General features: G+C 44.9%; 1 protein-coding gene across 1 annotated transcript in view; it reads right to left on the bottom strand.

Moving 5' to 3' along the window:
- The window catches only part of LOC147701266 (IgGFc-binding protein-like), a 933218-nt gene that overhangs the window by 49124 nt on the left and 856762 nt on the right, over positions 1–27332 (bottom strand). The window contains exon 27 of the mRNA XM_086929331.1: positions 522–808. Within this exon, the coding sequence (XP_086785457.1) occupies positions 522–808 (287 nt within the window). The remainder of the gene's footprint in view (positions 1–521; positions 809–27332) is intronic.

The following is a 27332-nucleotide window of genomic DNA, read 5'->3' as shown; positions in this document are numbered from 1 at the left end:
GCTGGGATGGTGTGCCACGTAAAGGGTTATTGATTGGATCATAAATCTGACTCGGGTTTGCATCAGGCATGTATCACATTGCGTGTTGCAAACGCAGTGCAAGCCTCTCATAAATATGCTCCTGAATGTAAAGTAGGCTAAGATACTCAAACATAGGAAGTTTATCTTTGTACCCCTTTCTTGGGTGCTTTATTTAGTGTGGATCCATTGGATCTCGCGTATGAGTTTGTCAAGGACATGTGAAAAAGGATATCCTCTACTCCTTTTTCATGACACAGATTAGTGAGGTTACCTTTGTGGGTTTTTGCCCTGCCCATTTGAGCTCACATGCACACACACACTCACACACAAATGGATACATATATATACATATAGTACACACACTTAACATCTCATCTTCATTATTTTACAGACAGGCAGTGGCTACATTCTTCAAAATACTAAGGCAAATTTTGATAAAATAAATATATATAATAGATTCATGACTTGCATGACACAAATGGCTTGAACGTGCGACTCACCATGGTGTCAAGTCTTCCGCCTTCCAGGAAATTATCACATCTTTAACTGCACTGGCCATTTCTCCATTTGCGAGCTTCATGTCATCAACGTTGTCTCCATTGAAGTTTCCACAGGCTCCACACAATGTTTTCGCCATATCTGGAGTGACTGTCACTTTGACTGATCCACTCGTGCTGAACTGAACTGTGATCTTAGATGAAAATGTAACCACCACAGCAATGTCGTTAATGTTAATCGACAAGAGTTCTGATATTTGTGCTGGGAAGCTGACCTCACGTCCATTTAGCTGAAATCATGAAAGGATTCTGTTAGCTTGCAGCAGATAGACCTCAATGAAGCATCTACAGCTTATTGAATTTAAGAATGAGAGTGTCTGCTTGCCCTTGTGCTTCCTGAACATCATAGCGGAAAATCTAGTAACAGATAAGAGACAGTTTGTGGAATGAACAGACATGAGATTTTAAATTTCTAGAAGTGGAGGCTATTAGTCTAAAGTGAACACTAAAGTTAAGATTTTACTTCACTCATCGGGTAGAAGTCTATTAGCCCGCATGTAGACTTTACTGTTCTTCAACGTTGAGCTATGTAGAACTTCATATTGTGCCTGAGGGAGTTATGAGTTATTTTGCATGTAGATACACACGTCTTTACAGATGCAGACACTTAATCAAGCCAATTGAAAGCAATATATTTGCAGGGGGTCTCCAAAGCTCATTATACATTCCAAAAATAGCTTTGTCACACATATGATTTAGTCTTACTATTTCTCCAAAAGAACAGTATTTTGCCCCTGTATCTGATCTCCAATTCATTGCACAAAAATTCAAGAGCCAACATGTTGCACAACAATCTTGCTTCATCAGGGCTGTCAGTTTCACAAATGAAAAAAACAAAGAAAACATACATAAATATTTACTTACGGTTGAGTCATTAGTGCATAGACGTTTTCATCTGTTATTATATAAACTTAACAACCCCAATGCAGTGCATTGACAGATTTAATATTATATATATAGTATAAAGTTAATTCATCCATGAAACTATCTTTCTTTGGTCAACAACAGAGCACTAACGAGCAAACTCATATGTACAATTTAGAACCGAAAAGACAATAGAAATGGTTTATGCTCATGGGGTGACAGATCTTTCATAGTAACTACCATCAAACTTTGGAACAGTCTCCCATCCCAAATTAAGACTTGCACTTCTCTGCTTTCCTTTCACAAGCAAATAAAAACGTGGCTTTTTAACCAGTAAGCATCAATTTTTGCACAGCCTAGTGGACCCATAGCGCCGAGACACCCACATGTATTTGTGCGCTCAATACATTTCCTAAATAAAATAAATAAATAAATATGCTTCACATTAGCACCCACCAGATCAAAACATTGTTAAGTTGCATCCACTATGACACTAATTCAAAAAATTTTGCTGTACCAGTAATCTTAAAATGTTAATTTTTTATGTATCCCACTTCATCATCCTGTGAAAGATCATCGTTATGATGATGTTCTACACATACGTACATATCCCCATTAATTCATTCACCCCAAGTAAGCCCCTTCTCCACTAAAATTTCTTACAAGAATGAGAACTGATTACCTTCATGCTAGCAATGTTTTGTGAGCTACTGGGGTGTGCTTTGCTATCCCAAGGGGGCTGGGTGTTTAGGGCAAGATGTATGAACGGTTTTTCCCGTTCGCAAACAGGCCGATTCTCAGAATCGACCCGTTTAGGAAAAAGGAAAAAGACTTTTGGGATGTATCATCCCAAAAGGTATTCGCAAAATAGGGAAGCGCAAAAATTGCGAATGCATTTAAGGAATTGCAATTTGAGATTCCTTAAATGACAAGCAGGAAGCAAAAAAGATGTGCAACCTACCTTTAAGGAATCGCAAATTACCACCAACTTCAAGTTGGTGATAATATGCGATTTCCATGAAAAATTCACTTTTTGGCATTTTTTAAGGTGCCATGTTGCGTACATACATGCCCTTAGAGCACGTATGTGCTCCACATGTGCACTTTTAGGGGGTGCAACAGGGTGGCCTTTTGGCCCCTCCTATCACCCTTGACTTTGCATTTGCGTTTGGGAGTACCTATTTGGTACTCGCAAATTGGGAATGTCTTCCAATTCATTCTTATTTATACGAATGAATGGGGTAGGTATTCCTTAATAGCGAATCGCAATTTGCGATTTGCTATTAAGGAACATGTAGGATTCGCAATTTGTTTTGCAACTCCTAACTACATTGCATTTTGCATTTCTTAAATAGCGAATCAGTAGGATTTTAGATTTCCATGAACATACATAAGTTTAAATAAAATCCTCATTTTAAATCTTTGTTTCTGGAAAAAGTTGTAAAATAGTTCAAAGCTATCACCTACTTGAAAAAAATAAGTGTAATTCAATGTTGAAAGATTCGGAACCAGCCTGTTCTGTGACTTGTCCCCACTGTAGAGGCTCAAAAAACATTCCCGACATGGAGTCAATGTCCCTGTTTCCAGAGGACAATGATTTTGCCTCTAGGCTCAAAAAGATGGGGTGTTGTTAACAACTAGCTTCTTAACAAGGATTACCTATCTGATAGGGATACAGGAACAACTGGCAGAGTGAAGGACAGCCATAGCAGTTTTCTTTTGACTTGGCAATGGTAAATGGGGCTGGCATTATCTTCTGTCATTCATTTCTAGGGCAATCCTAGACTTTCTGACTCCAGTCCTAGCTGGACTGACTGGGAGAGAACACCTGACCTAAATAGGGAAGTTTTTTTTTTACAGTTAAGCAAATTGCTAATTTTAAGTCCAAAATGATGTGATGCAAAAAGAGATGGGCTGAAGGGAGAAAGCAGTCGACACTGGGTAGGAAACATTTTCCAATCACTGACAAGCACACCGGACAAGATTGATATCTCTTTACCTCCTCCTTAGAACAGACCTCAAACTAGAAAGACAGCATTTGAAGAAATAAGTCCCGGCTGGAACAAAAGGAATGAAGGAATCCAGACTCCTGCTGGCACCCAGGTACTTGAGTTGCATTTTAAGTGCAAACTGGCTATTTGTTGCTACCTCCATTACAGAAAAAGGAGAAGTACACTTGACCCCAAGAAGGCTCACCTGACCACTGATGATTGGACCTGCAAAAGTGCTGGATGAGAGGAAGTCTTCCTGCCAACAAGACTGCCCCGACGGCTGGAATGACCAGCAAACTTTCACAGCAGTCAGGAAAAATTGGGACTTTGTTATTTTTTTCGATTTTTGGAGGACCAATACCAGATGCTAATTCTTCCTATAAGGAGTCTGCATCCTAGAAAGGCAAGCAAACCAGGGCCATCCTGCTGAAAACAGATTGATTAAACTTAAGGTATCCAACCTTGTGGAGGCACACCTGGCTATAACTCCTATTGATTATGCGAACCAAAAAAGCAACTAAGTTCAAAGATGAACCCAGGATCGGGTTAAGGTGGCAACTTTATTCAAATAGAAAAAGTGACTTTGTGGCTATATATTCCAGTTTTATACCAATCTGAGGATTTGACATGTGGCATCAAAACCAACAGCTTCAGAATGAGCGCGTCTTGGCTTGAACCTTAAAAGTTGTCTTTCTTGCAAGACTTTGAGCACCAAAAAGTGTATTAGTCCCAATGTGAAAACTTGGACAGAGGCAATCCACGTGCTGCAATCGACTTCTCCACTTTTATGGGCAACCTTAGATAATGTCTAGAGTTTGTTGAAAAGTAAACTGACATTTTTAAGGTGCTTGACCTTTACTATGCACTGTCTGTCTAAAGAAGGTTTTAATTATTTCCTTGCCTGATCTAATTTTAATTATGTGCTAATTAACTTTTTAGAATAGTTTGGAATTTTCATTGTATTGGTTTCTTGACTTTAAAATTGTTACTTCTGCTTCTCAGGGGAATTACCTGCTGCTGGTGCTACAGCTACCGGGGTTGAGCAGAGGTTAATTACATTCATTTGTAGCCTTACGGGATGGATTTTATTAGGATGGTAGAGGTATCTCCCTTCCAAATTAACGGTATACTTTCTGGCAGTTTCTCTACTAGGAAAAAGTAAATGGGATAAGGAATTAGCAGACCATAAATGGAGCATAGAATGCAACCATGGGTAGACTATCATTCTGCTATGTAAACTTTAATAGAAGTCAATAAAATGCTTAGAACCTACAGAACTCCTACTACCTTGTGCAGGAAAAAACGGATGATCTGATAACTGTCCAAAATGTAAAACCTGAACCAATTACATTTATGTGATATGGCAGTGTCCCGAAACTCAGGAACTGTAGGGCAAAGTGCATGTATGTGTGTATTTCTAGAACGCAAAGTGTCTTTCTTTGGCACTGTGGAGGCCCAAAAACAAAGACCTAACCATCAACGGATTAAAGTGGTAGTTGTGCTCTGAGAGGGGTGTAGACTATTACTGTGCCATAATGTAGTGTTCTTTCCAGAGTTGGAGCAGGGATGCAGCATTTCTGATTGATACCGGAATGTTAAAACCTATCTTGTGTGGAAAATGTTGCAGGAAAGGAAGACGATTTTAAGACCCATTTTTAAAGAAACAGGAGTTAGAACATGTAGATCGGCATTAATATTTTGCTTAAGTGGTGTTAACGTTTATACTATACATCAATTTGTCCAATTCATTTTTAGAGTGGAAAAGAAATTATGTAAGGTTGACATCCAAAGTTAAAGTTAAATTTGTTACGGCTGAGAAATAATGATGTTACTGTTTTTAGGGAGTGAACGGACCATTTTTATGGCACTTTTTAATTTATTTTGAAATTGTGTATTATTGCATGTTTTTTGAGTATTTTTATAGCAGGGTTCCGCTTATCAGGTCTACTATTTTATAATTGTTAGGAGTTTGTGCACTTTATCCCCGAAAGATGCCATACAGTATAGATTGTTATAAAAAACAAACAATAATTTCTTGCTGCTAGCACAAGGCACTTTAGCTCTGCTGGTGTAAGACTCAATGTCCCTTTCACGCAAATGCAGATAGCACAAGTGACTTTAGTTTTGATTCTGAACTACTAATGTATTTTAGCCGGTTTTAGTTTTAATCCTTCTGTCAAATTGTTTTTTTTTTCTCTGCTGCTTATTGCTATTGAATATTTGCTGCTAGCTTATTGCACTAAATGCACTGTTCACTTTTCTGCTGATAGCATAAGTCACTTCAGCATTGACCTTGAAATATGGCTGTATTCCGGCCGCTAACAGTTATAGATAACCTGTAAATTGTTCTTTTTTTCTCTCTACTGCTAACTGTTATTGAATATTTGCTGCTGCATATTGCACTTTAGCTTTTTGCTATGTGAGCACCTTGCACTTTACTTGGTCTTTGCAGACTGTCATCAAACCTGTGAAAATATTGGCTGCAACTTATTCCCTAACTGGAAAATGTTAATCAATTGTTGACAATTTTATCTATGCACTGTATCCATACATGTTCAATTAGTGGGTGTGTTTGATATGTATATTTCTTTTTGTAATGGTTTTAATTAATCAAAAAATAAAATAATTATCTATCAAAAAAAAAAAAATCTATCTATCTATCTATCTTGTGTGGATAGATAGACAAGGCCTGTTGCCATGTTTGTTATTTTCTTTAATTTTGCATTTCTTCATCTCCAAGCTTTTTGACTCCCGGCTTCAGATATGAAGAAAGCCACAGAAAGTGGTGAGATCGTCAGCCAGATAGGCCTAGGTAGCTTTGTGGATGATGCAGTTGGTAATAAAGTGTTAGAAACGCTGGCCAAATAAGTGGAGATATATAAAGTAATCAATCACTAACCATGCCCGTTGAGGTCAATCCATAAAACTAAGCAAAATAAATCAAACAGACAAACTAAGGAAACAGGGGCTAAGTCTAGTGAAGAGACAGATATCTATGAAAAGGCTTGCACCTACACTTGAGTTGTGGCTAAATGACATAGAGGAATGGTTGGCATTAGAGGGGTGATAAAAAGTCAACTGACAATTTGCTGGATTGCAATGGACATGTGGCTATTTGTTCCAAAATAAAATGCACTGGGAAGTTTGTAAAGGCCCTAGTTAGAATAGAGTTGAAATTAACAGTTCTTTGATTTTATTTTATTTATTTATTTAGACAATCAAGAAGGTTTAGTAATCAGGATAATATGATTACAACATATTAGGTAATAAAACGGGTAAGGTAGTTTTATAGTTTTCCTTGTTCTCCTTACTATAGGACTTTCGCCATATTCTGTATGCATTTGTTCTTTTAACTGTACAAAGACTCATTGTACTATGATGTGGGGTTTTTTGGGGGATAATCATAAGTTTGATTTCTTCTGGAGTCTGTGCCAGTCACATTTCCTTTAGAAACTAGCATCCTTCCCCTCTGACACTGCCAGAATTGCCTTTATCATATCCTATCTTGGGGGGACAGCTGCCAGCTAGGCTAATCCACCTATTGAAACAAATGACCCGTTTTTCATGATTTTGGAAGGTTTAGAGAGATGATGTGCTGTCTCTTTTGCTAAGCACATCTTTGTTAAGGTCAGTGATAATGAGTTGCTAATCCTACGTCAGGGTAATAAGGATCTCCTTACTTATATTGCTGCCTTTGTTAAATTAGCTACTGAGACCCAGTGGCTTGAGGAAAAAAGAACTTCCCAGTTTTATAGAGGGTTGAGGGATGACGTAAATGATTCCCTGGTGCATATTGTAGATTTACCATCATATAGTTTCAAGTTCATTGATTCAGTTATCAGGCTTAAACATAGGTTAAATGTACAGAAAGGAGACAGCTCTTGGGGGATCCCAGACTGCTGGTTCTGCTGTCAGTCTGATAAGAGATCGAGTCTTAAGAGTCAGGACAGTTCAGAACCCATGTAGATCTGAGGCCTCTGTGGTCCCATAACAGTTGAGGAAAAAGAACATAGAAAGAAATTGAACCTGTGTTTGCTGCTCCGATAGACCTATGGGAATTTGGAAGACTAGCACCTTGACATTAAACCCGGTTCAGGAAAACTAGAGAGCCCAGCTGACACAGGGGTCAATCAGTTAGATGAAGTCCTTGAACCAAGTCACCATTACCTGCCTAATATTTCACCTAAGGTTCCACAATACTTAACAATTTTAGTCACCCTTATCTCACCCCAATAGAAGCAAGTCCTGCCCTTGCTTGTAGATTCCAGAGCTACTGGACATTTCTTAGACTTTACCTTGGACAGTTATTTACACTTTCAAAGGGCTAGGTAAAAGGTACCAGGCCATGGCCTTCCCAATTCTAATGGTTATACTACCAATTAGGTAGTAGTATATCTTTTTTCCACGATGGCACATTTTGTTACCAGAAATGAACACTGCTAAAGGCTGTGCCATGCTGTTCATTCCACAAATCATATGATTGCACAGGCTCCCTTCGGTCATTCCTTTTGATCGGGACTGCAATTCATTTCACAAATTTGGAGCAGTCTTTGCACATTATTGGACATTGATGCTTGACTCTTGTCTGCCTTTCACCCACAAATAGATGGGCAGACAGAGCGGCTAAATCTAATTTTGGAATAGACACTGTGATGTCTTTTGACCTTTACTCCCAAAGGTTGGGAATCCTCGTTACCTTTTTCAAGATTTACACAGCTTTCTGCTACTGGGGTTTCGCCCTTTTATTGCTTAATGGGTATACACCCACATATGGTGTCTGAAAATGCTGTCGCAAATTCTGAAAATATCCCTTCTGTACAAGACTTTGTAAAACCTTTGGTATATTCCCAACAGCAGGTGTTTTCACACTTGCCAGATTGAATATGGAAAAGTATGCTAACAGACATTGACAACATGAGCCAGATTACAAGTTTGGGGATCAAGTTTAGCTGTCCACTAAAAACTAGCAATTATACGGACCGCGTAAGTTAGAACCCAGATTTGTGTATCTCTTTCCTTTTGAATGAATCATTAACCCCATAGTTGTGAAGTTACAATGGCAAAGAAGAGTTTGCCATTCATCCAGTGTTTCATGTTTCCTTTTTGAAGCCTTATTGTGAACAGACCTGTCCTGCTTCCCCCCACACCAATTATGCTGGATAGTCATTTGGAGTTTAAGGTTCAGAGAATCCTTGATTCTAAACATGAAAATGGACATTTAATTACTAGTGATTGGAAAGGTTATGGTCTTGAGGAGCAGTTTTGTGAACTAGCCAGCAAAGTTCAAGCCCTTTGGCTGGTTTGTTTCTTCCTTACTCATCAACAAGACAAACCACGGCCTGTTGGTCATTCCTCGCGAAGAAAACTGTTGCGCTCTCCTCATGCATCCTATGCGCAGTGGGCCTGGCCCGCAGGTCTTATGTTATGCTGCCCCTGTGGCGCTTTATTGCTTGCTATGTAAGCATCGCCTGAACATGTGAACCAAAGGCTTGCCTTGCTCCTGCTGTTACTAGGGTCTTGAAGTGTTTTCCCCTTGTGCACTTTTAGACAAAACAAAATATGTATTTCTTGTTGGTTCATTTTATCCGTTAGTTTCCAGCTGCTCTTCTTGTAAGATTTAATCAAGGGACTATTACATGTTTTCTTCAGGAGTCTTTGAGAACCTTCCAGACTGTCACCTGCCACACGTGATCCTGCTTTATCCATTGGACCCTGAACATGGTATATAAACCAGCCCAAACCAGAGCCCCTTGCTTGGACTACACTCCTTGAGGAACAAGCTTCCTTCCTACCCACTCACCTGAAGAACTGAACAGTCCTGGGCAGGGCACTTCTGGGGAGCAGTCTAAGCTCCTCCAGTGGTTTCCTTGGCTGCAGCTCCCTCAACACATCCTTAGTCTCCGCCTCCTGCTCAGCTACTCCAGTTGAGACCTCAAGACCTTCTTCAGACTTCTTCAGACTTTGGATAAGTTGAAGTACTAGGCTAAAGACTTGATATCAGGTTAGTGCACACTATCCTTTTATGGTAGTAAGCAGGCAGGATTATCAGTGTCTTCAAAACTATAGACTTGTCTGCAAGTTTCCTGTCAGTGACCTCCATCCAGTTCCTTGATTGTTCTTGCTCTGGACCCTTCCTGCAACCTTGGCTTTTAAACTGTGTTACTTCAAGGACTTGAGACTTTGCTCTGTATTTCTCTGATGAACAGTAGAGCCAAGAGAAATTTCCTCAGAGTGCTTGATTCATGTGTGAACCTTGTACCGAGATCTATGTTTTGAGTTCATTCTTGGGAGTGTCTTTAACCTCAATCTGTGTTCCAAGTGTCGCCTTGGGAGTGCCAGTAACTCTAATCTGCATTTTAAGGTATTCCTTGGGGGAGTATTGCTCAAATCTGTGGTTCCAGTTATTCTCTTTTCTTGCTGTTTTTTCTGAAAGAGACTGTAAGTGTATGTTACAGAATTTATTGCAAATTCATTGTTTGAATATCATGTGTCGTATTGATGGTAATTGCCTCTTCTTGTTGTTTCCAGTGCATTCTGTCTTCACAAAATCAGAGGTCATGGTCCTGTGCACATATACCTAGCTCACTCAGAGGGTGTCCAATGAATGTTGTGCCTTGCAGTTGCTGACCAGAAACAGTACCACAAGTTTCTCATTTATTTTGTCCAAACCCTCTTCCTTCAAGGGCTGTGCTTTGTTTAGTGAGAAATAATTGCTTGAACGGGCCCAGCACTGCGGGAATAAGAGGTCCAGCATCAATTTCACTATTGTCTCTGTGGTTGGAACTAGGGGAGTGCATTGCAGAGAGCAGCCAGGATGTTGGTATTAGGTTGGTTGCATTGGCGAAACAGCACATGACATATAGAGCTCTGGATGTATGCCTCCTTGCTTAAGCCTAAGTTCAGTGATTTCATCTTCAGTGCTAAAAGGAGCTTTGGACTAATCTTCCCAAACATCCACTTACATAATGTATTTGCTAATGCTCTCTGGTGTAAAGCTGCTCTATTTTCTACACTCCTCTTTCTCATTGGCTCCCAACTATATCACATTTTACCTCACTCGTCAAGCCTCCAGACCTACCTCCGTTACTCCTGAATGAAACCCTAGCAGAGGTGTCACAAATCACATAGTTACTAATTAGTACTATACCATACTGCAAAATACACAACTTTCCTTGTGTCTTCTACCTAATTAATTAAAATTAATTCATGTTTGAGCTTGTAAAGCGCACTGCTACCCGTAGGTTTCCTGGCGCTGTATAATGCTGGGGAACCCGTCCTGGCTTTCCCTGTGGGATGGTCCCTGCTGGGAGTCTCCAAGGTGGAGCCAGGCATCCCCGGCGTAGATGGGGCCGTTGTGGAGATTAGGCAAGCTAATGCCCAGAGTTGCCAAGTAGGACCCCTGATTAGAGTAGGCACCGAAGCGAGAATAATCGAGTCTGCTGAGCCAAGTCCACAACCCTGCCACGTCGGGAATTGAACCCTGGTCCCGGACGACTTCTGCTCCCGGGTCTGCCACCTCTAACCAGTGAGCCACACCACTCCACCTAAATTAATATTCACTAAGTAGTATTAATGCTAACAAATGTACCTGTTACCAGTTTCCTGCTCTACATGGGATATGTAATCACATAATAGATATATCCCCTGAATTACAACTCATTCTTCCAGTAGCTTCTGAGAGTCCAGCAACAATTCTAGAGAAAGCCCTTTTAACAGAGGACGCTAGCCCACTAATATTGTATTCTTCATCTAAAAGGGGTTGCAGTCATGCCTTACCTGTAGCCTCTATAACATAACTCAGTGCCTGCACTATTGGTATACACACTTAGTGCATTCTGAGCTAACGCTAAGTGACCACAGACTTGCTCTTGCTAATAAATAAAGCGAAAACACAAGGAGATAATTAATGGAGTGTTGAATCTTTTCAGACACTGACCTCCAGTCACAGATCTGGGTTGAATCCATCATCGTTCTTTAGCTCACTTTGCCACCCCAGTTCAGACCCAGCCATATGCAAATCAGTCTTGACCCTGTGCCTCATAGGAACAGTCCAGGCCGAACAGCCAAACCATGTCTTCCCTGGACCAGAAACAAGCATCCTGGGACCAATTTGGGGGTAAAACCCCTCATCTGCCAGGCTATCTTGAATCCAGTGACAAAGTAAGTAAGAGACCCACAAATGGGCATACCCTGCCAACTTATGGCGAACAAAGCAACACAAGGATGCTAGTTCCCGGTCCAGGAAAGACCTAGCCCTCCTGCCCTTCACATGTCGCCCCATTTTGTGTTTAACTTTGTTTTTATTGTTATTATTGTTATGTTTTCAGTACACATTGTATTTGAGCACTATTACGACTGAATACATTGTGAATCTTAGCTTTGTACAATTAATGCAATGATAGCAATCGACATGCCGATCATTGTCATTGTATACAGATTCCATGTATTAACAGTTGGCGTATCAACATATCATACAAGTTTAATCTATAAACTTAACTTAATTTGTAACAAAAACAGTTTATCCCACACCCTGGAGCTTTTCCAGTAGATCCTTTTGTAGGCACTTGTAGCACCTCTTCATCTTCCCAGTCGCACTGCACCAGCCCGTCCATCCATGTCGACTATGTGTAATGTGTACCCACTTTCCCTCCTCCTCCAGTGTACCACGTTCACAGTACAGTTGGAGCAACATGGTCGCTTGGGGGCTGAGAGTGCATCTGGATAATGAGCAAGAAGGCATCAGGACAGGGAAAGGAGTACGACGCACCATGAGAGGTAGAGTGAGTGGATGCGGTACGTTGAGAGGGGAGAAATGGGAGTGGAAGGGGGAGAAGCAAGAGACATAGTGATCCTGCTAAGGACTTGTGTAGGCTATCTTAGCAGAGAGCTATGTGTCACCCCCCACCCCGGCCGTGTATTGCAGCGTATTTACTCTCGTCTATTCATTGTCGTCCACAGGTTTGTCCATCTGTGCTTCCGAGCGAGCGCGCCAGGCTGTGCGGAAGTCTGCTAGTATGGCGTCCCATGCTACCGCTATTGGCTGTTTTCACAATCCTGTGGCAGCACCACACTTTCCACCTGCCCCCAGCACAGCAGGGATTGGTAGAAGGCTGTTGCTACTGGAGGGGTAGGAGACTTCCAACACCGCGTAAGCAGATGTTTGGAGACTATGAGGCCCAAGTCTATGTACCTGGAATTCACTTTATTCCCTTTGGACCTTGAGTGAAGTCCCAGAATACACACTTCTCACGTCCAGTCCAAAGTACGTTCCATGCACTGATTTAAACAACTGATGACTGCACCCCAATATGTTTAAATAACAGTGCATGCCCACAGCATCTGTAATAGGTCTGCACCAGTCTCATAGCTTGATGCATCTATGCCATAACCTCTTAGACCTCTCTGGGCTAATAGTTCAATCATACTTATTTGCAGGTGATAAACCAACATTTGAGCAAAAGTACTGCATAAATCAAGCACAGTGCATACAGCCAAACCTGGACTGAAATAACAGTGAAAACATCGTTCCTCAAGGACGTGATTGAGGGTAAGCGGTGTAACAGAAGATGGCCTAAAAAAGGAGAAGATGTGGACGTGTCCAAAATGCACACCCTATGATTTACTGCAACCAATTCCAGCAACTTCTACCTTTAGATTCATGTTTAAAGACCTCAACAATATTTACAACATAAAACATCATTAAAGCTTAAGAATAATTGAAGTCGTTCTAAAGGATGTGAACAGATGTAAACTGTACTTCTCTCACTAATATATGCAATATTGTAATGAAGTTTAGTTATTCTCCTGTAGCACTTTGACTTGACCGATAGTGCTGGAATATGGGAACTGGGAAGAATTCATGTCTGCAGAAAGTACATTAAAGACATAACACATCCTCAGTGGCTCACAGGTTAGAGGCGGCAGACCCGAGAGCAGAGAACGGCCCGGGACCAGGGTTCGATTCCCGGCGCGGCAGGTTTCTGGACCAAGGTCAGCGGACTCGATAATTCTCTCGCCTCGGTGCCCACTCTGATCAGCGATCACACTCGGCAACTCTGGGCATTAGCTTGCCTCATCTTCACTAACGGCCCCACCAGACCGCCGGGGATGCCTGGTCTCACCCTGGAGATACCCATTAAGGGACCATCTCTCAGGGAAGCCAGGAAGGGTTTCGCAGCGGTCGAAGCGCCTTGGGACCCTACGGGTAAGTAGTGCGCTATATAAATGCCTATACATTACATACATTACATTACATCGCATCTCACGCACCCAGCGTCTGTGCGAGCAAAATATTGATTTATACGTTCCGGTGTCAGATAGGTTGTGTTGATGATATAATATTGGATGAGCCGAAATCTGGCATTACGTGGGATACACAAAGGGCTCTCAAGTATATTACCCCATTGCCGGTCTGTGACAGGCCGCCGTAAGTCTGCGTCCCAGTGGGCTCCGAGGTTAAGTAGTTGCGGTTCTGAATGTATTCTGAGAGATTCCGCGAATCACTTGGTTAAATAGCGGCCTGAGCCCAGCTCATGTAGGTTTTGTTTGGTTAGGTGGGTGATACGTTCCTGTGCCATATCACCCCACAGCACGCTAAGTGCATGCATCACTGTGGCATGCAATAAGAACTGAACCTGCAGTAGGTCCAAACCATCATGCGAAGGCTGCGTCGTTAGCACTGGCATACCACCCGGACCAGCAGCTGTGTAGGCGTACTGCCCGTCCTACCCAGATGAAACAGCGTTATGGTTTGGGAATGAGTAAGCCGGTGTCTTCAAGTTGGCACGCTCTGAGCCAGTGCGCCACCCACTGATGTTGCGCAGCTAGATACTAGTGCTCCATATTGGGTAAAGAGTGACCACCCTGGGTGGTCAGCGGGTAGATTTTAGCCAGTGCAACTCTGCTGTGTGAACCATGCCATATGCGCTGGTCTGATTCAAAAACATTTTTAAACAGCGGCTTAAGATGTAATTGTAAGTTTGTAAAATAATAAAGGAGGCGTGGTAGGACCACCGTTTTTACCAGTGCAATCCTGCCTATAATCACGATCGGCAAGGTGGTTCAGAAGGACATCTGTGATCTCACTGCTGTGGCAGCACGAACCAGGTTGCCCTCAAGCAAGTCCCGAGAGTCCCTGTATATAAGGATCCCGCGATATCGGAATGCTTCCGTCTGCCAGTGTACAGCTCTACCATGAACGACTAGGTGCGGGTCAGTTGTAGATTGGATATAGGCACGATTTTTCCTAATTCACCCTCACACCGAGGTGAACTCGAGCAGTATGGCCTCGATTGTTCCACATGACTGCCCACGTCATTGAGATATATAAACAGGTTGTTCGTGTATAAGGAGAACGCATGCATGCCGTCTCCCAACGGGATTCCCCAATCAGCCTGCGTGTTACGAAGTGTCTCCGCCAGTGGCTTAATGGCAAGCTTGAATAACAGTGGGGAGAGTGGGCAGCCCTGCCTCGTGCCGCGCTCTAAGGGAACCCACTCCTATATGTATGGGCCTGTCTTGACCCTGGCTGTGTGCCACAAGTAGAGTAGTTTAACGATCCCCAGAAATAACTCCCAAAATCCATACCTGTGCAGCACAGCAAATAGGAACTCCCACTCTAGGCTGTCAAACGCCTTCTCCAGGTATCCAGCATGCGCCCGGCTATCCCCGGAGTAGTGTGCCACATGAAAGAAACTTCGCAGATTTAATGATGCACTGCGTGCTGGGACAAAACCATTTTTGTCCGTGTGTACTAGCTGAGGCACCAACGGGGCTAATCTGTTTGCTAGTATTTTAGCTAGCACCTTATAGTCGGTGTGAAGTAACGCCAAGGGGCGATATAAACCTATTAGCTCCAGATTCCTATGAGGTTTGGGCAAGGACACCAACAAGGATTCGCATGGTGTTTCCAGGAGTGTGCTCACTTTCTGTGCAGTCTGATACACTGCGAGAAGTCGCAGCCCCAGAGTCTGTTGGTAGGCCTTATAGTATTCCGCCGGGTAGCCATCTGGGCCCAGCGCTTTACTTGTACCTAACAAGCTTGAAGCACTATGCACTTCCAACAGTGGGAGCAGCTCGCTTAGTTTGTTTCTTTGCCCTGCTGTGATCTGGCGCAACGGCAAGGGAGCAAGGAAGGTTTCTATGTCAGTTAATGTTGCACAGCTTACTGCTTGGTACACTCTGGGGTAATGTGTGGTGAATTCCCTGTGAATTTCATGCTGTGTAGCGAGCATTGCCCCCGTCGCTGAGCACAGCCACAGCACAGGGGTCTGTGCGCTGTCCTGCTGGATCATGCAGGCCAGTAATCTGCCCGCTCTGTCCAGCGTCGAGTGCGTGTGTGCAGCATGTGAGTCGTAATTCAAGCAGGCCAGGTGTTCTATCACCTCAGCGTGCTTAGCACACTGCTCATCAATACCTGCTGTGCTTCATTACCCTGCATTAATTTAGCTTCAAGCCCGGTCAAGGTGTCCTCAATGCGCTTCACTTCCTCATCTAGCAGTTTCCTGATGCTCCAGCTCAACCCCAATCAACATGACCACCGCCTTTCCTGCGTCCCAGAGTACCTACATCTGTGACTGACCCCACATTGCGCTCAAAATATGTTTCTAACACTTCAATTACTGCTTCTCTAAACGGTGGGTCCTCCAGCGCCAGAGGTTGAAGTCTCCACAGACGAGTAATTGGTCCCCCATCCTCGCTATGCAGTGTCAACACATGCGGGCTGTGGTCAGATTGCGTCTTGCCGAGGCAGTCTGCAGTGAGACACTTTGTTAATAGTGTCATGCTTGCAACAAAATGATCGATACGCACATGAAGCCTGTGCGTATGCGAGTAATGTGAGTAGCTCCGTGACTGTGGGTGAAGAGCCCTCCATACATCCGATAGGCCCCAACTATGCAGCTACTTCCCTAAATTCCTAGCATTGGCTATTGCAGCCGTCTGCAGCAGTGGCAGGAATGACCTGTCTAGTGTTATGTCCAAGACTGAATTGAAGTCACCTCCCAGCAGCCAGGGGATGTGACACCAACGTGAGAGTAGGTCTGTCAGCGACTGCCAAAAAGCCCCTTGTTCTGTGTTTGGAGCGTAAATGGATCTTAACACTATGTGTTCTCCATTTAGGTGGCCCTTTGCGAGCACGTATCTGCCACATGGATCTATATCAGTCTCTTCAGATATGAATTGGGTACCTGGCCGAATCAATATCAGGGCTCCCCTCGCACAGAAGCCAGTGGCTAATATTTGAAATCTCAACCTCTGTTGCAATCTCTGAATTTCTGGCTGTGAGATGTGGGTTTCTTGTTGGGAGTGCCACGTGGGCGGCATGCCGCTTGAGGTACGGATATGCTCCATATCTGCGGGCTAGTGTGTGCAGCCCCCTAACATTCCATGTAATTACTTTTGTGAGAGGCTTAGGGCAGGTGCAGGGAGTGATGATTTGCGTGGGCTGGTGGCGATGCTAAGAGTGCAGCAGTGACATATGTAACTTCTCCCAAGTACAAGATGTAGCTGCAATGTCCATGAGTGCAGTGATTGGGTAACTCGAACAGGGAACGTGGGGGGAACCCCTATGTGGTTCAATTTGGGCAGAGCTGATATACAACGTGTGCCCACCCAAACTGTCGAAAACGCCATACGGCAACTCATGGCAACGCTTGCCGTTTTAATCCTACTAAGAGGTGGGGCAGGAAGCGGGATGCGTGGTGCTGGATCCGCCCTACACACGTTAGTGTTCGCAATGCGCTGCATTGCACATCACGTATCAGTAATCTGCAGACTAGGGTGCCCGCATATCCATGCAGGTCTAACCAAACATTCTAGTGCATGTAATGCCGTAAGACAGACCATGTGCAAACTGTATGTGTAGCGCTCATGTCCCATAACCAAGTAAATTCGCAATCTAATACTTGTGTGACCATGCATTACACTGTTACATTAAGTCATCCGCAATCTGAGGCATTACTACTGGAAGTGCCTGTGAGTCCTCGTAAGTCGGCCACACAGCATGTGTGCTGTCATCCCTTAGAGATTGTTAAGAAGAGGCATCAGCATCCCTGCTACTCCGTCATTCTCTCAAGTCCGCCACTGCCTGCAGTGCGTCTCTCCTCTCCCAGAGTACCTGCTCATGGTCGGGTGCAGCTGCTGAGTATACCGATGACTCTGCCGCTCGTAGCCCACGCCTGGCCATGTGGCTACTCCGAGCACCCCTCAACGAGCCTGTTCCGCCTTGTCTTTGGCTCGGCAAGGTGTGATGCTCTTTAGACTCAAGCCACTCCCATGCATCTTCTGCCATGCGGACAAAATGCGTGGAGCCATCTGCGACTGCTCGCAGCCAGGACAGGAACATGAGGGAGTATTTCAGATTTCAAGTTCTGCATTCATCGCTTGACTGTGAGGAAGGCACTCCGCTGTCATTGCACACCGAGGGCATAGTCTGTGAATAAGAAGACCTGCGAGTTGCTCACCTTTACTGCTTCCATTTTCCTGGCCTCTCGGAGTATTGTGTCTCTGACCTTAAAGTTTATGAGGCAAATCAGGAAAGGTCTCGGCCCAGCATCCGGCAGCGGCCAGCCCGACTGCACCCTGTGTGCTCTCTCCACCATGAAGAAAGGCGAGAGCACATCTTCAAGCAGTAATGATTTCAGCCAGGTTTCAGTGTACGCTGCTGCATCTTTGCCTTCTGTGCCCTCTCGCAGACCCACCACGCGCACATTGTTTTGCCACGATCAGCCGTCCATGTCATCCATCCTGTGTTCCAGGGAGTGGAATATAGCACCTCCGTGGCCACTGGGGTGACCTCCCTCATCTCCTTCTCCATTTCATTAATCCTCCCTGTCAGTTTTCTATGATCATATATACACAAGAAGGTTTTGGGTCCTCCAACTGACCAGCCCGGACCTCAACAGTTGCAAAACAGAACAAAGTGGCTAGCCAGGATACTTTAAGGGGAAGTTAGAACCCACACAGCCCATATATGCTGCGTGACCCAGCAATTTGTTTAGCAAGAAAGAGACAAGAAAGAAGGGTTCAGCTAGGGATCAACTAATTCCACTGTTGTGGGCCCTTGCTTGCAATCATATTAAATACTCCGTCACAGGTTTTGTGAGACAGGCAGGCAGTCTTATTCCATCTTTAGTTCCGCCTGTCCACTGGTATTTTAGTTAAAGGACTGGCTTTTCCCTTTATGTCTTATGTAATGTTTTTTGATCTCAATTGATTTGGAATGTATGTACTGTGTATCAAGTCGTATTTTGGTGTCATGTAATTTTTGAGTATTCATTATCAATGTCTGCATATTTTGTATTTATTGTGCACACAATTGTTTGTTTTTGCTTTTGACTTGACTGGGTTTGACAGCTGTTTCCTTTGAAGACATGTTTTTATGAATTCTTGAAGCTTTATTATAAATGAAAATAAATGTTTTGCTAAACAAATTGCTGGGTCACGCAGCATATATGGGCTGTGTGGGTTCTAACTTCCCCTTAAAGTTTTCTATGATCAGCATGTAGGAGCTTGAAATCCGACGTCACGGGTTTGCTTTAACACGTTAAAGCTTCACTGATCTGCGTCACTGCTTGAAGCACAGAGTCTATCTTTGATTCCAGACTGGTGTCTCTGGAGACGCTCGGCATTTCGGATTCTTGGTCTGACTGAGCTGGGCCCAATGCTGAGCGTGTGGTAGCAGAACCCATTTCTGTGCACTCTCTGCCCATTTTACTGAAATTATAATGTATCTTGTGCAGGGAATAGGATAGTTTTTTATGTCCTTCTTGCTCAGCTGCACTTCAACAGGATGTCACCTGCTTGTCTTCACAGGCAACCAACCGTGCAACAGGCGCTACCCTACTTATTTGTCTGTCTCATCCAGGCCCGTCCACAGGCCAGGTCTGTGCATTCACTTCGCCAGGCTGGGGTGAGCAGGCCGCCTGTGACTCCTGTGTCACGCCCCAGTGTGCGGTCCCCTGTTCTGAATTATACTGTGCTTTTGTCAGTTCTGAGGACAAATCAGCGCCTGTACGGGAGGGCCTTACGTCTAGGCCATGCGTTGTCCAGCACACTGATGGTGCATGACCACACCCCTTGTGCAGTCCCTAGGGCAGTATACACTCCTGTTGCATAGTTCTACGGGGGTCCCTCCAGTCGTCCTCACACTGCATACTTCTTCCTGTTATGACGGTTGTCTCACATCTGCAGGGCACAGTGCCACACCGGCCCACAGACAGGCTGCAGAGAATCTCATTGCCACAGTGCGTACTCTACCAAAACCCAGATTATATGGGGGGGGCTTCAACATGCCTTGACGGGGAGTGTACTATTATCCAGCACATACCTTTCTGCCCTATGTGCTCACTCACTTGTGCACAGCATAGTATAGGTCCTCGATGTCAATAGGGCCTTGCTCGCTCTCTTCAGTTCTGCTGTGCCTCCCTGACAAAAAGAGTACAGGCCCCAGCAGTGCCCTCTACCAAAGGCACAGCGGGCACTAGCAATGCGCCCAGCGGGCAAAATTGCATCAGGCAGCGATCCATCAAGGACCAGCGAGGCTCTTCACGCCGCCACAACACTACTTCCTTTGTGCCTGTATGTTGGGACCGGACCTTTGCTGCTGGTGGAGCTTGTCAGCGCTTGAGAAATCCTGAGCGCTTTTCTCTTCACGAAGCGCTACCTCTTGCCGGACCCGCTTCGCGGGTCCCGCTTCGCTGTGTTTGCCCTCTGAGGACGCAGGGGAGCAGGTCTCTCTAAAGACTGTTGTGTGCATTTACAAAGCAGGGCTGCGAGCGTGTCAGTTGTTGGACTCCAGTTCCCAAGAGTCCCTGCTGCTGACCTGACCAGAATCACCTGGGCCGCTCTCCCTGTTGGCTACGGCCCCCCGATCAGTGTTAAAACCACCAGAACTCCGACCTTCGTGGGATTCTACTTCCTTTGTGCCTGTATGCTGGGACCGGACCTTTGCTGCTGGTGGAGCTTGTCAGCGCTTGAGAAATCCTGAGCGCTTTTCTCTTCACGAAGCGCTACCTCTTGCCGGACCCGCTTCTCGGGTCCCGCTTCGCAGTGTTTGCCCTCTGAGGACGCTGGGGAGCAGGTCTCTCTAAAGACTGTTGTTGGCATTTATAAAGCAGGGCTGCGAGCGTGTCAGTTGTTGGACCCCAATTCCCAAGAGTCCCTGCTGCTGACCTGACCAGAATCACCTGGGCCGCTCTCCCTGTTGTCTACGCCCCCCCCCCAATCAGTGTTAAAACCACCAGAACTCCGACCTTCGTGGGATTCTACTTCCTTTGGGCCTGTATGCTGGGACCGGACCTTTGCTGCTGGTGGAACTTGTCAGCGCTTGAGAAATCCTGAGCGCTTTTCTCTTCACGAAGCACTACCTCTTGCCGGACCCGCTTCGCGGGTCCCGCTTCGCGGTGTTTGCCCTCTGAGGACGCTGGGGAGCAGGTCTCTCTAAAGACTGTTGTGGGCATTTATAAAGCAGGGCTGCGAACATGTCAGTTGTTGGACTCCAGTTCCCAAGAGTCCCTGCTGCTGACCTGACCAGAATCACCTGGGCCGCTCTCCCTGTTGGCTACGCCCCCCCGATCAGTGTTAAAACCACCAGAACTCCGACCTTCGTAGGATTCTACTTCCTTTGTGCCTGTATGCTGGGACCGGACCTTTGCTGCTGGTGGAGCTTGTCAGCGCTTGAGAAATCCTGAGCGCTTTTCTCTTCAAGAAGCGCTACATCTTGCCAGACCCGCTTCGCGGGTCCCGCTTCGCAGTGTTTGCCCTCTGAGGATGCTGGGGAGCAGGTCTCTCTAAACACTGTTGTGGGCATTTATAAAGCAGGGCTGCGAGCGTGTCAGTTGTTGGACTCCAGTTCCCAAGAGTCCCTGCTGCTGACCTGACCAGAATCACCTGGGCCGCTCTCCCTGTTGGCAACGCCCTCCCTTGCTACTCCCCTATAAAATATTGAACGTCACTACCGCTGCGCGGGAGCGCGACGGGAGAAGCCCGGGACAAGGGCGGGACCGACTGAGACCGACAAAGGCCGATGGAGGCTGGGCTGGGCCATTTCTCTTTATTCTTCTGCTTCTGGATTTACTGAGTTTTTTATGTTTATTGTTAATTAGTGGAATGTATTGTTTTTATCCTATTTTTTTATTTTGTGGTGATATTGTATATTGTCTCTCTAGCAAAAAATGACGACAAAGAAATTGAGATCAGGAAGAGTATTGGTTGGTAGAGCTTGTTCTAAGATTAAATCCAACCCCTTGCGGAATAGAGATGGTTCAGCTTTACAATTAAAAAGTAAATGTCAACTTTATTCTTTGTGAGACAAGGGTAAGGATAAAGTAGAGCTGGAGGGGCCGTTTGCTGAAGATATTATTATTAACAACAAAGAGCAGGTGAGGGATCCTGTTACTAAAAATGACAGTACCTTATCGGGTATCGTTGCCCTGCCCCCTACAGAAGATCTATCTTATAAGAACCAAGAGGGAGACCCTGTCCATTTGCTTGAAATCCAAGCCAAAGCCGTAAGTGTTGCAGATTTAGGTAACACCTCTGTTCTTCCTGCCGTGGCCGTAGTACATAACTTTCCCCCTCCTCTTAAGGCAGACCAAAAAATTCATCTTGGTACATCTCCTTCTTTGCATTTTCTGCCAGAGGACTTCACCTTACCAGACATAAACCTTGAGTCCCAGAAACTATTAATTATAGTACAGAATTCCATTATTTCACAAGATATTGTAGCTACTCCTATGTTACATCTTTTTAGTAGTACTCCCTCAAAAAACTCTGAGTTCTCCATCTCTGAAATGAACTCTTTCCCTAGCCCCGTTCATATCCAAAATAAAGATCCCCTTAACTCTTATATACGAGAAGATAACGTAATATCTACTTCCTTGTCCTCTTTAGAGCGGCTCATTTCATCTATTTTACAGCTCCTGGAAAAATTAGTCAGTGGGTCGGATAGTGTATTTGATACAGTAACCCTGATTTTAAAGGCATTGCTGAGTCATAACAAAGGATCAGAAGGTGTCACCCATCCAAAAATAATTACTCCAACAAAAAATCCCAGTAAGGAAGTAAATGAAGAATTTAGCATTAAAACAAATCTTGAGGTACCCCTATCGACCACAGTTTCAGATCCTCTGGTTAAAACTAACACTCATGCAGCGGTTATTTCTGAATCTTCCGTATATAGGAATGAGAATCCAATCAATGGTAATTGTTTTGCATTTATTAACCAAGAGATTGAGGCTTTGATACTTCTGGACGATAACTTGACCAGCATTTTACCCCCTATTTTTCCTATTTTTATTCCTCAAACAAATAAAGAAACACCAATTTCCAATGTTTTCCCGGATAAGGTTTCTCCGATAAAGGAGAAAAAACCTGAAACAGCAGTATCAAAAAAACAAAGATGCAAAAAAAGACAACCAAACCGTAGATTTTATTAAAAAAAAAGGCAAAGGAAAATTACCTTTGAATGCGAACAAGAGCCCTCTTTGGATAATTCTAACCTCGAGGTCTTGGAATCTAATTCGTTACATGACTCAGTGGGAACATTAAAGTTGATCCCCACAGAGACACAACATGAATTTTTACCTCACACAAACCAACCATGTTCCGATGAGCAGATCAAAATGGTGAATGATCGAAAAGCAAAATCAATTCTCAATCCCAAATTAAAATTAAATCTTAACCCTCTGGCTATTCCCTTCTCAGATTTGGTCGCAACTGAATATGAATCCAAGACGTTGCCTAAGAATAGAGAAAATGTGGACACTCTTTTCTTGGATTTCATACCTCTCTTCGATCCAGATCTTATATTAAACAGATCTGCATTGGTTAATTGCTTTCGTGAAATAGAGAGCCTAAAACTGATCCAATCCGCAGACCTAGATGTAATAACACTAATAAATTCAGAGAGTGGAAAGACTGCACGGGTAAAATTTTATTCCAAATTGGTAACTAATCATTCTCTTCCAGGGGATCCTCATCAATAGTCATAAGCACTGAATATTCCCGCCCATGTGCGGGACCCCGGAAACAATATAAAAATATATATGTATAAAACACATATATCTCGCTCCACATATATGTATGTACATATATCATTTTTCTCACATCAATGCAGCCCCAAAACTGAGGCTAAACAATGCAAACACATATACATGAACTGCAATTAGTAAGGAATCAAAAAACACATTAGGTCAAAAAACCCTTGAACTTTGTGTTTTAATGAGTCAAACCACTCATAAATCCTGAAAATTGCTTATATATAGACATTGTTAGCCCTCAGGCTGCATTGCAAAACAATATCATAGAAAATGAAACCATTTTCACAATAACTGGCACCGTGCCTTTAAGGCAGCCATGACCCCAGGCTTCCCATCATGCCTCAGGGGTGACAGTTAGGTCAGTTGTTCTTTCCGGCTCCTTCAGTCAGGACCCTGGTGAAACAGCTCCTTTTCTTTTTTGACTTTCTGTCAAAAAATATTCAGCTTTTACTAGAATTTTTGACTTCACTCGACGTCTTTTAGACATAGAGTGCTGTTTGAACACTTTTTGTGCAAAAAAAAAGGTATTTTTCCTGTCAAAGATGCCTTCTCTCTTTAACAACTGTCCTTCATGTGGAAGGAAAAAGGCAAAGACTGACTCTCATTCAGTCTGTATCCTGTGCCTACCAGACTCTCATTCCTCTAAAACCTGTGAACACTGCCAGGTTTTATCTTCCAGAACTCTAAAGGATCGAGAGAGGATTAGAGCTTATGGGCTTTCTGAGAGAGGAAGATCTCCCAAGAAGCAGAAAAGTCGGAAGACGCGGTCGACGTCGAGAGGAGCCCCGACGGGTTCACATTCGACGTCGGAATCGGCATTGGAGAAGCAGTCGACGGCGACGAAGAAGATGTCTTCAGCGTCTACATTGAAGGTACCTCCGCTTCAGTCAGCGTCGAGGGACAGGTCGCCGTCGCAGCGGAAGAGCTCGACGGCAATCCGTATGACGTCGAAACAGCATCGTCATGCTGTGACGTCGAGGCATTCTCCGTCGACGTCGGTCCATCGACGTTCGACGTCGAGCCATCCTCCGTCGACGACTAGCCATGGTCGCTCGACGTCGAGGGAGCCTCTGGCGACACATCATCGGTCGACGTCGATGCAGCCAACGTCGACGCCTGGACGAGAGCATTCGACGTCGGAGCAGCATTTGGAGTCGAGGCACGCCCAGTCGCCGCCAAATCAACGGCGATCGGCGTCGAAACAGCCTCCATCGACGTCGAGCAGACAGCCTTCAAGGTCGAAGGACAGCCATCGCCACCCGAGGTCGACGGAGAAATCACGGTCGACGTCGAGGGAGCGTCTTCCTGCTCGGCGCTCGGCGTCGATACAACCACCGTCGAGGGACCAGCAAAGATCCAGGGAGAGAAGTTCTTCGCAAACAAAGAACGTTACTCCTACAAAATCAAAGGAGGTGGTTCGGGACAAGGGAAGTGACTTGTTGGACCAGACTCATGCCCTAGAGCCACAGTTGGGTTCTCCAGGTTCAGCATCGGCTGCGGAGGTGGAACAATCTCCAGTGCAGGATCCCCCCGCCAAGAGACGGAGACTTGCAGAAGAAAGATCTCGCTCAAGGTCTCCTTCTGGATCTCTGGTGAGTCTTTCCTCATCCTCCTCATCATCTCGGAGTGGCAGATCCTCGGATGGACGGAGCGGCGCATCTAATAGGGGGAGGTCCGAATCCCCTGCAAGATCGCAACAGGATCGAGCGGATCGACCTCAACGGTCGCGTACACCTGAGAAGGATCCCGTCCACAAGTCTCCTTCTGTTCATCTTTCCCCAAGGTGGAATAGACCTCTTCACCACTGGGCAAAGGACAAGGAGACGGCAGAGCACCTAAAGCGATATCGAGACCAACCTCTTCGCCGCAGAGAAAGGTCTGGTTCTAAGCACTCAAGCAAGAGACATTCTCGTCACAGAGAGAGATCTCGTTCCAAGACGCGTTCTAGCAGAAGATCTAGGTCCAAGAGGACAAGTAGTTCTTCAAGTTCGTCGAGAACATGATCTCACAGGGATTACTCCCCGACTCTTACAAACAGTCCACGCTCAAAAGTGTCTCCAACTGAGTATATTTTCTTGTTCCAAGATATCTTGGGCAGGGGAGCCCTGAAACTGGGAGTACCGATGACAGCTCCACAAGTCAAGACGACTGTCATATTCGAAACCCTGTAGCATAGATCAGCACCCAAACCGTTGTTGCCGTTGGTTCCGGGTATAATGGAACATGTGAATGAAGTCTTCCTCACTCCGGCAACGGTGAAGTCCGTTCCAGCGAGGATTCTCAAAAAGTATCGTCCTCCGGAAGAGGATCCTCTGTTCCTCAAAGCTGATCCCCCGCCAGATTCAGTGATCATTACGGCGGCAAGAAAATCAAATGCGGTGGCTTCCTCATCCACGGTACATCCGGATAAGGATAGCAAGGTGCAGGACTCATGGGGGAGAAGGGTGTGTAACTCCTCAGCCTCTTTCCTCAAGGTTTCTAACGCGGAAGCCCTGCTCGGCAGGTATGACAGGTCTCTGTGGGACTCACTTCAGAGATTTACCGCAAAGCTCTCTGAAGAAGATAGAAAGGATTATGAGGAGGTTCTGATGGAGGGCAGTCAAGTCTCCAACCAGATTATAGGATCGGCAGCAGATGGGGCAACGCTGGCTGCACATGGCTATGTGCACGGAGTTACAGCAAGGAGAACATCTTGGTTACGCCTCACAGCACTAAAACCGGAGGCTCAAGCAAGAAACCTGAACCTTCCTTTTTCAGGCACATCTCTTTTTGGAGCAAATGAGGAGATGCAGCGGATGAAGACCGAGTTGGACACTCTCAAAGCGGTGGGACTCGAGAAGAAAAAGGAATTTAAGAAGAAATTCGGTTCGAACAACAAGGGTTATTCGAAGCAGAGGGTTCAAACCCCTCAATGGCAGAAAGGCCAGAACCAGCAGGGCCAGCAAAAGACACAGTACAAAGGCAAGGGCAATTCCAAGGGAAATGGAAATCAGCGCCAAGGCAACAACTTCAATAAAGCGCAGCAGAAGCAATGAGTCTTCACTTCCCCCAGCGCCGTTACCCACTCCAGTGGGGGGAAGCATTGCGCATCACAGGACAGAGTGGCAGGCCATCACAAAAGATCAATGGGTGTTGTCTACGCTGCAGAATGGGTACTGTCTTCGTTTCCATCGTCTACCTCCGCACGCTTCCCCGATGTCAACATCAAGTCACCAGCTACAAAGGTTCAAAGCAGAAGTAGCTACACTCCTCGAGAAAGAAGCCATCAAGAGAGTTCCGGTGTCCCAAAGGGGGAAAGGAGTGTACTCGAGGTATTTTCTGGTCAGAAAAAAGGGCCAGAAGGAAGAATACAGGCCCATTCTGGACTTGAGAACACTCAATCTGCATGTACGAAAAGAAAAGTTTCGCATGTTGGTGCTTCATCAGATATATCCACATCTCAGGCAGGGGGATTGGATGTGTTCAATGGACCTTCAAGATGCGTACTTCCATATTCCAATGCGGCAAGATCACAGAAGATTCCTTTGATTCCGGGTGGGGACCTCTCACTCCCGTTTGGGTTGAAGTCGGCTCCCAGAGTATTCACCAAGTGTGTCGCAGTGGTGGCGGCAGCTCTACGCCGCAGGGGAGGCTTCGTATACCCATACTTAGACGATTGGCTGTTGAAAGGTCCAACTCCAGGCAATGTAAGTAATCAATTCAAGACATGCATAGAACTTTGTCAATGTCTAGGTCTACATGTCAATTTCAACAGGTCTGTCTCACAACCAACTCAGAAGATCCACTTCCTAGGAGCTCTGCTAGACTCCGAAGTAGGAAAAGTGTTTCCTTCGGAGGAGAGACTGTTTTCGATAGCCCTC

Source organism: Lissotriton vulgaris, chromosome 7 (genome assembly GCF_964263255.1).
Source record: "Lissotriton vulgaris chromosome 7, aLisVul1.2, whole genome shotgun sequence".
NCBI lineage: Eukaryota > Metazoa > Chordata > Amphibia > Caudata > Salamandridae > Lissotriton > Lissotriton vulgaris.
This window is presented reverse-complemented; position numbering and strand designations above follow the sequence as displayed.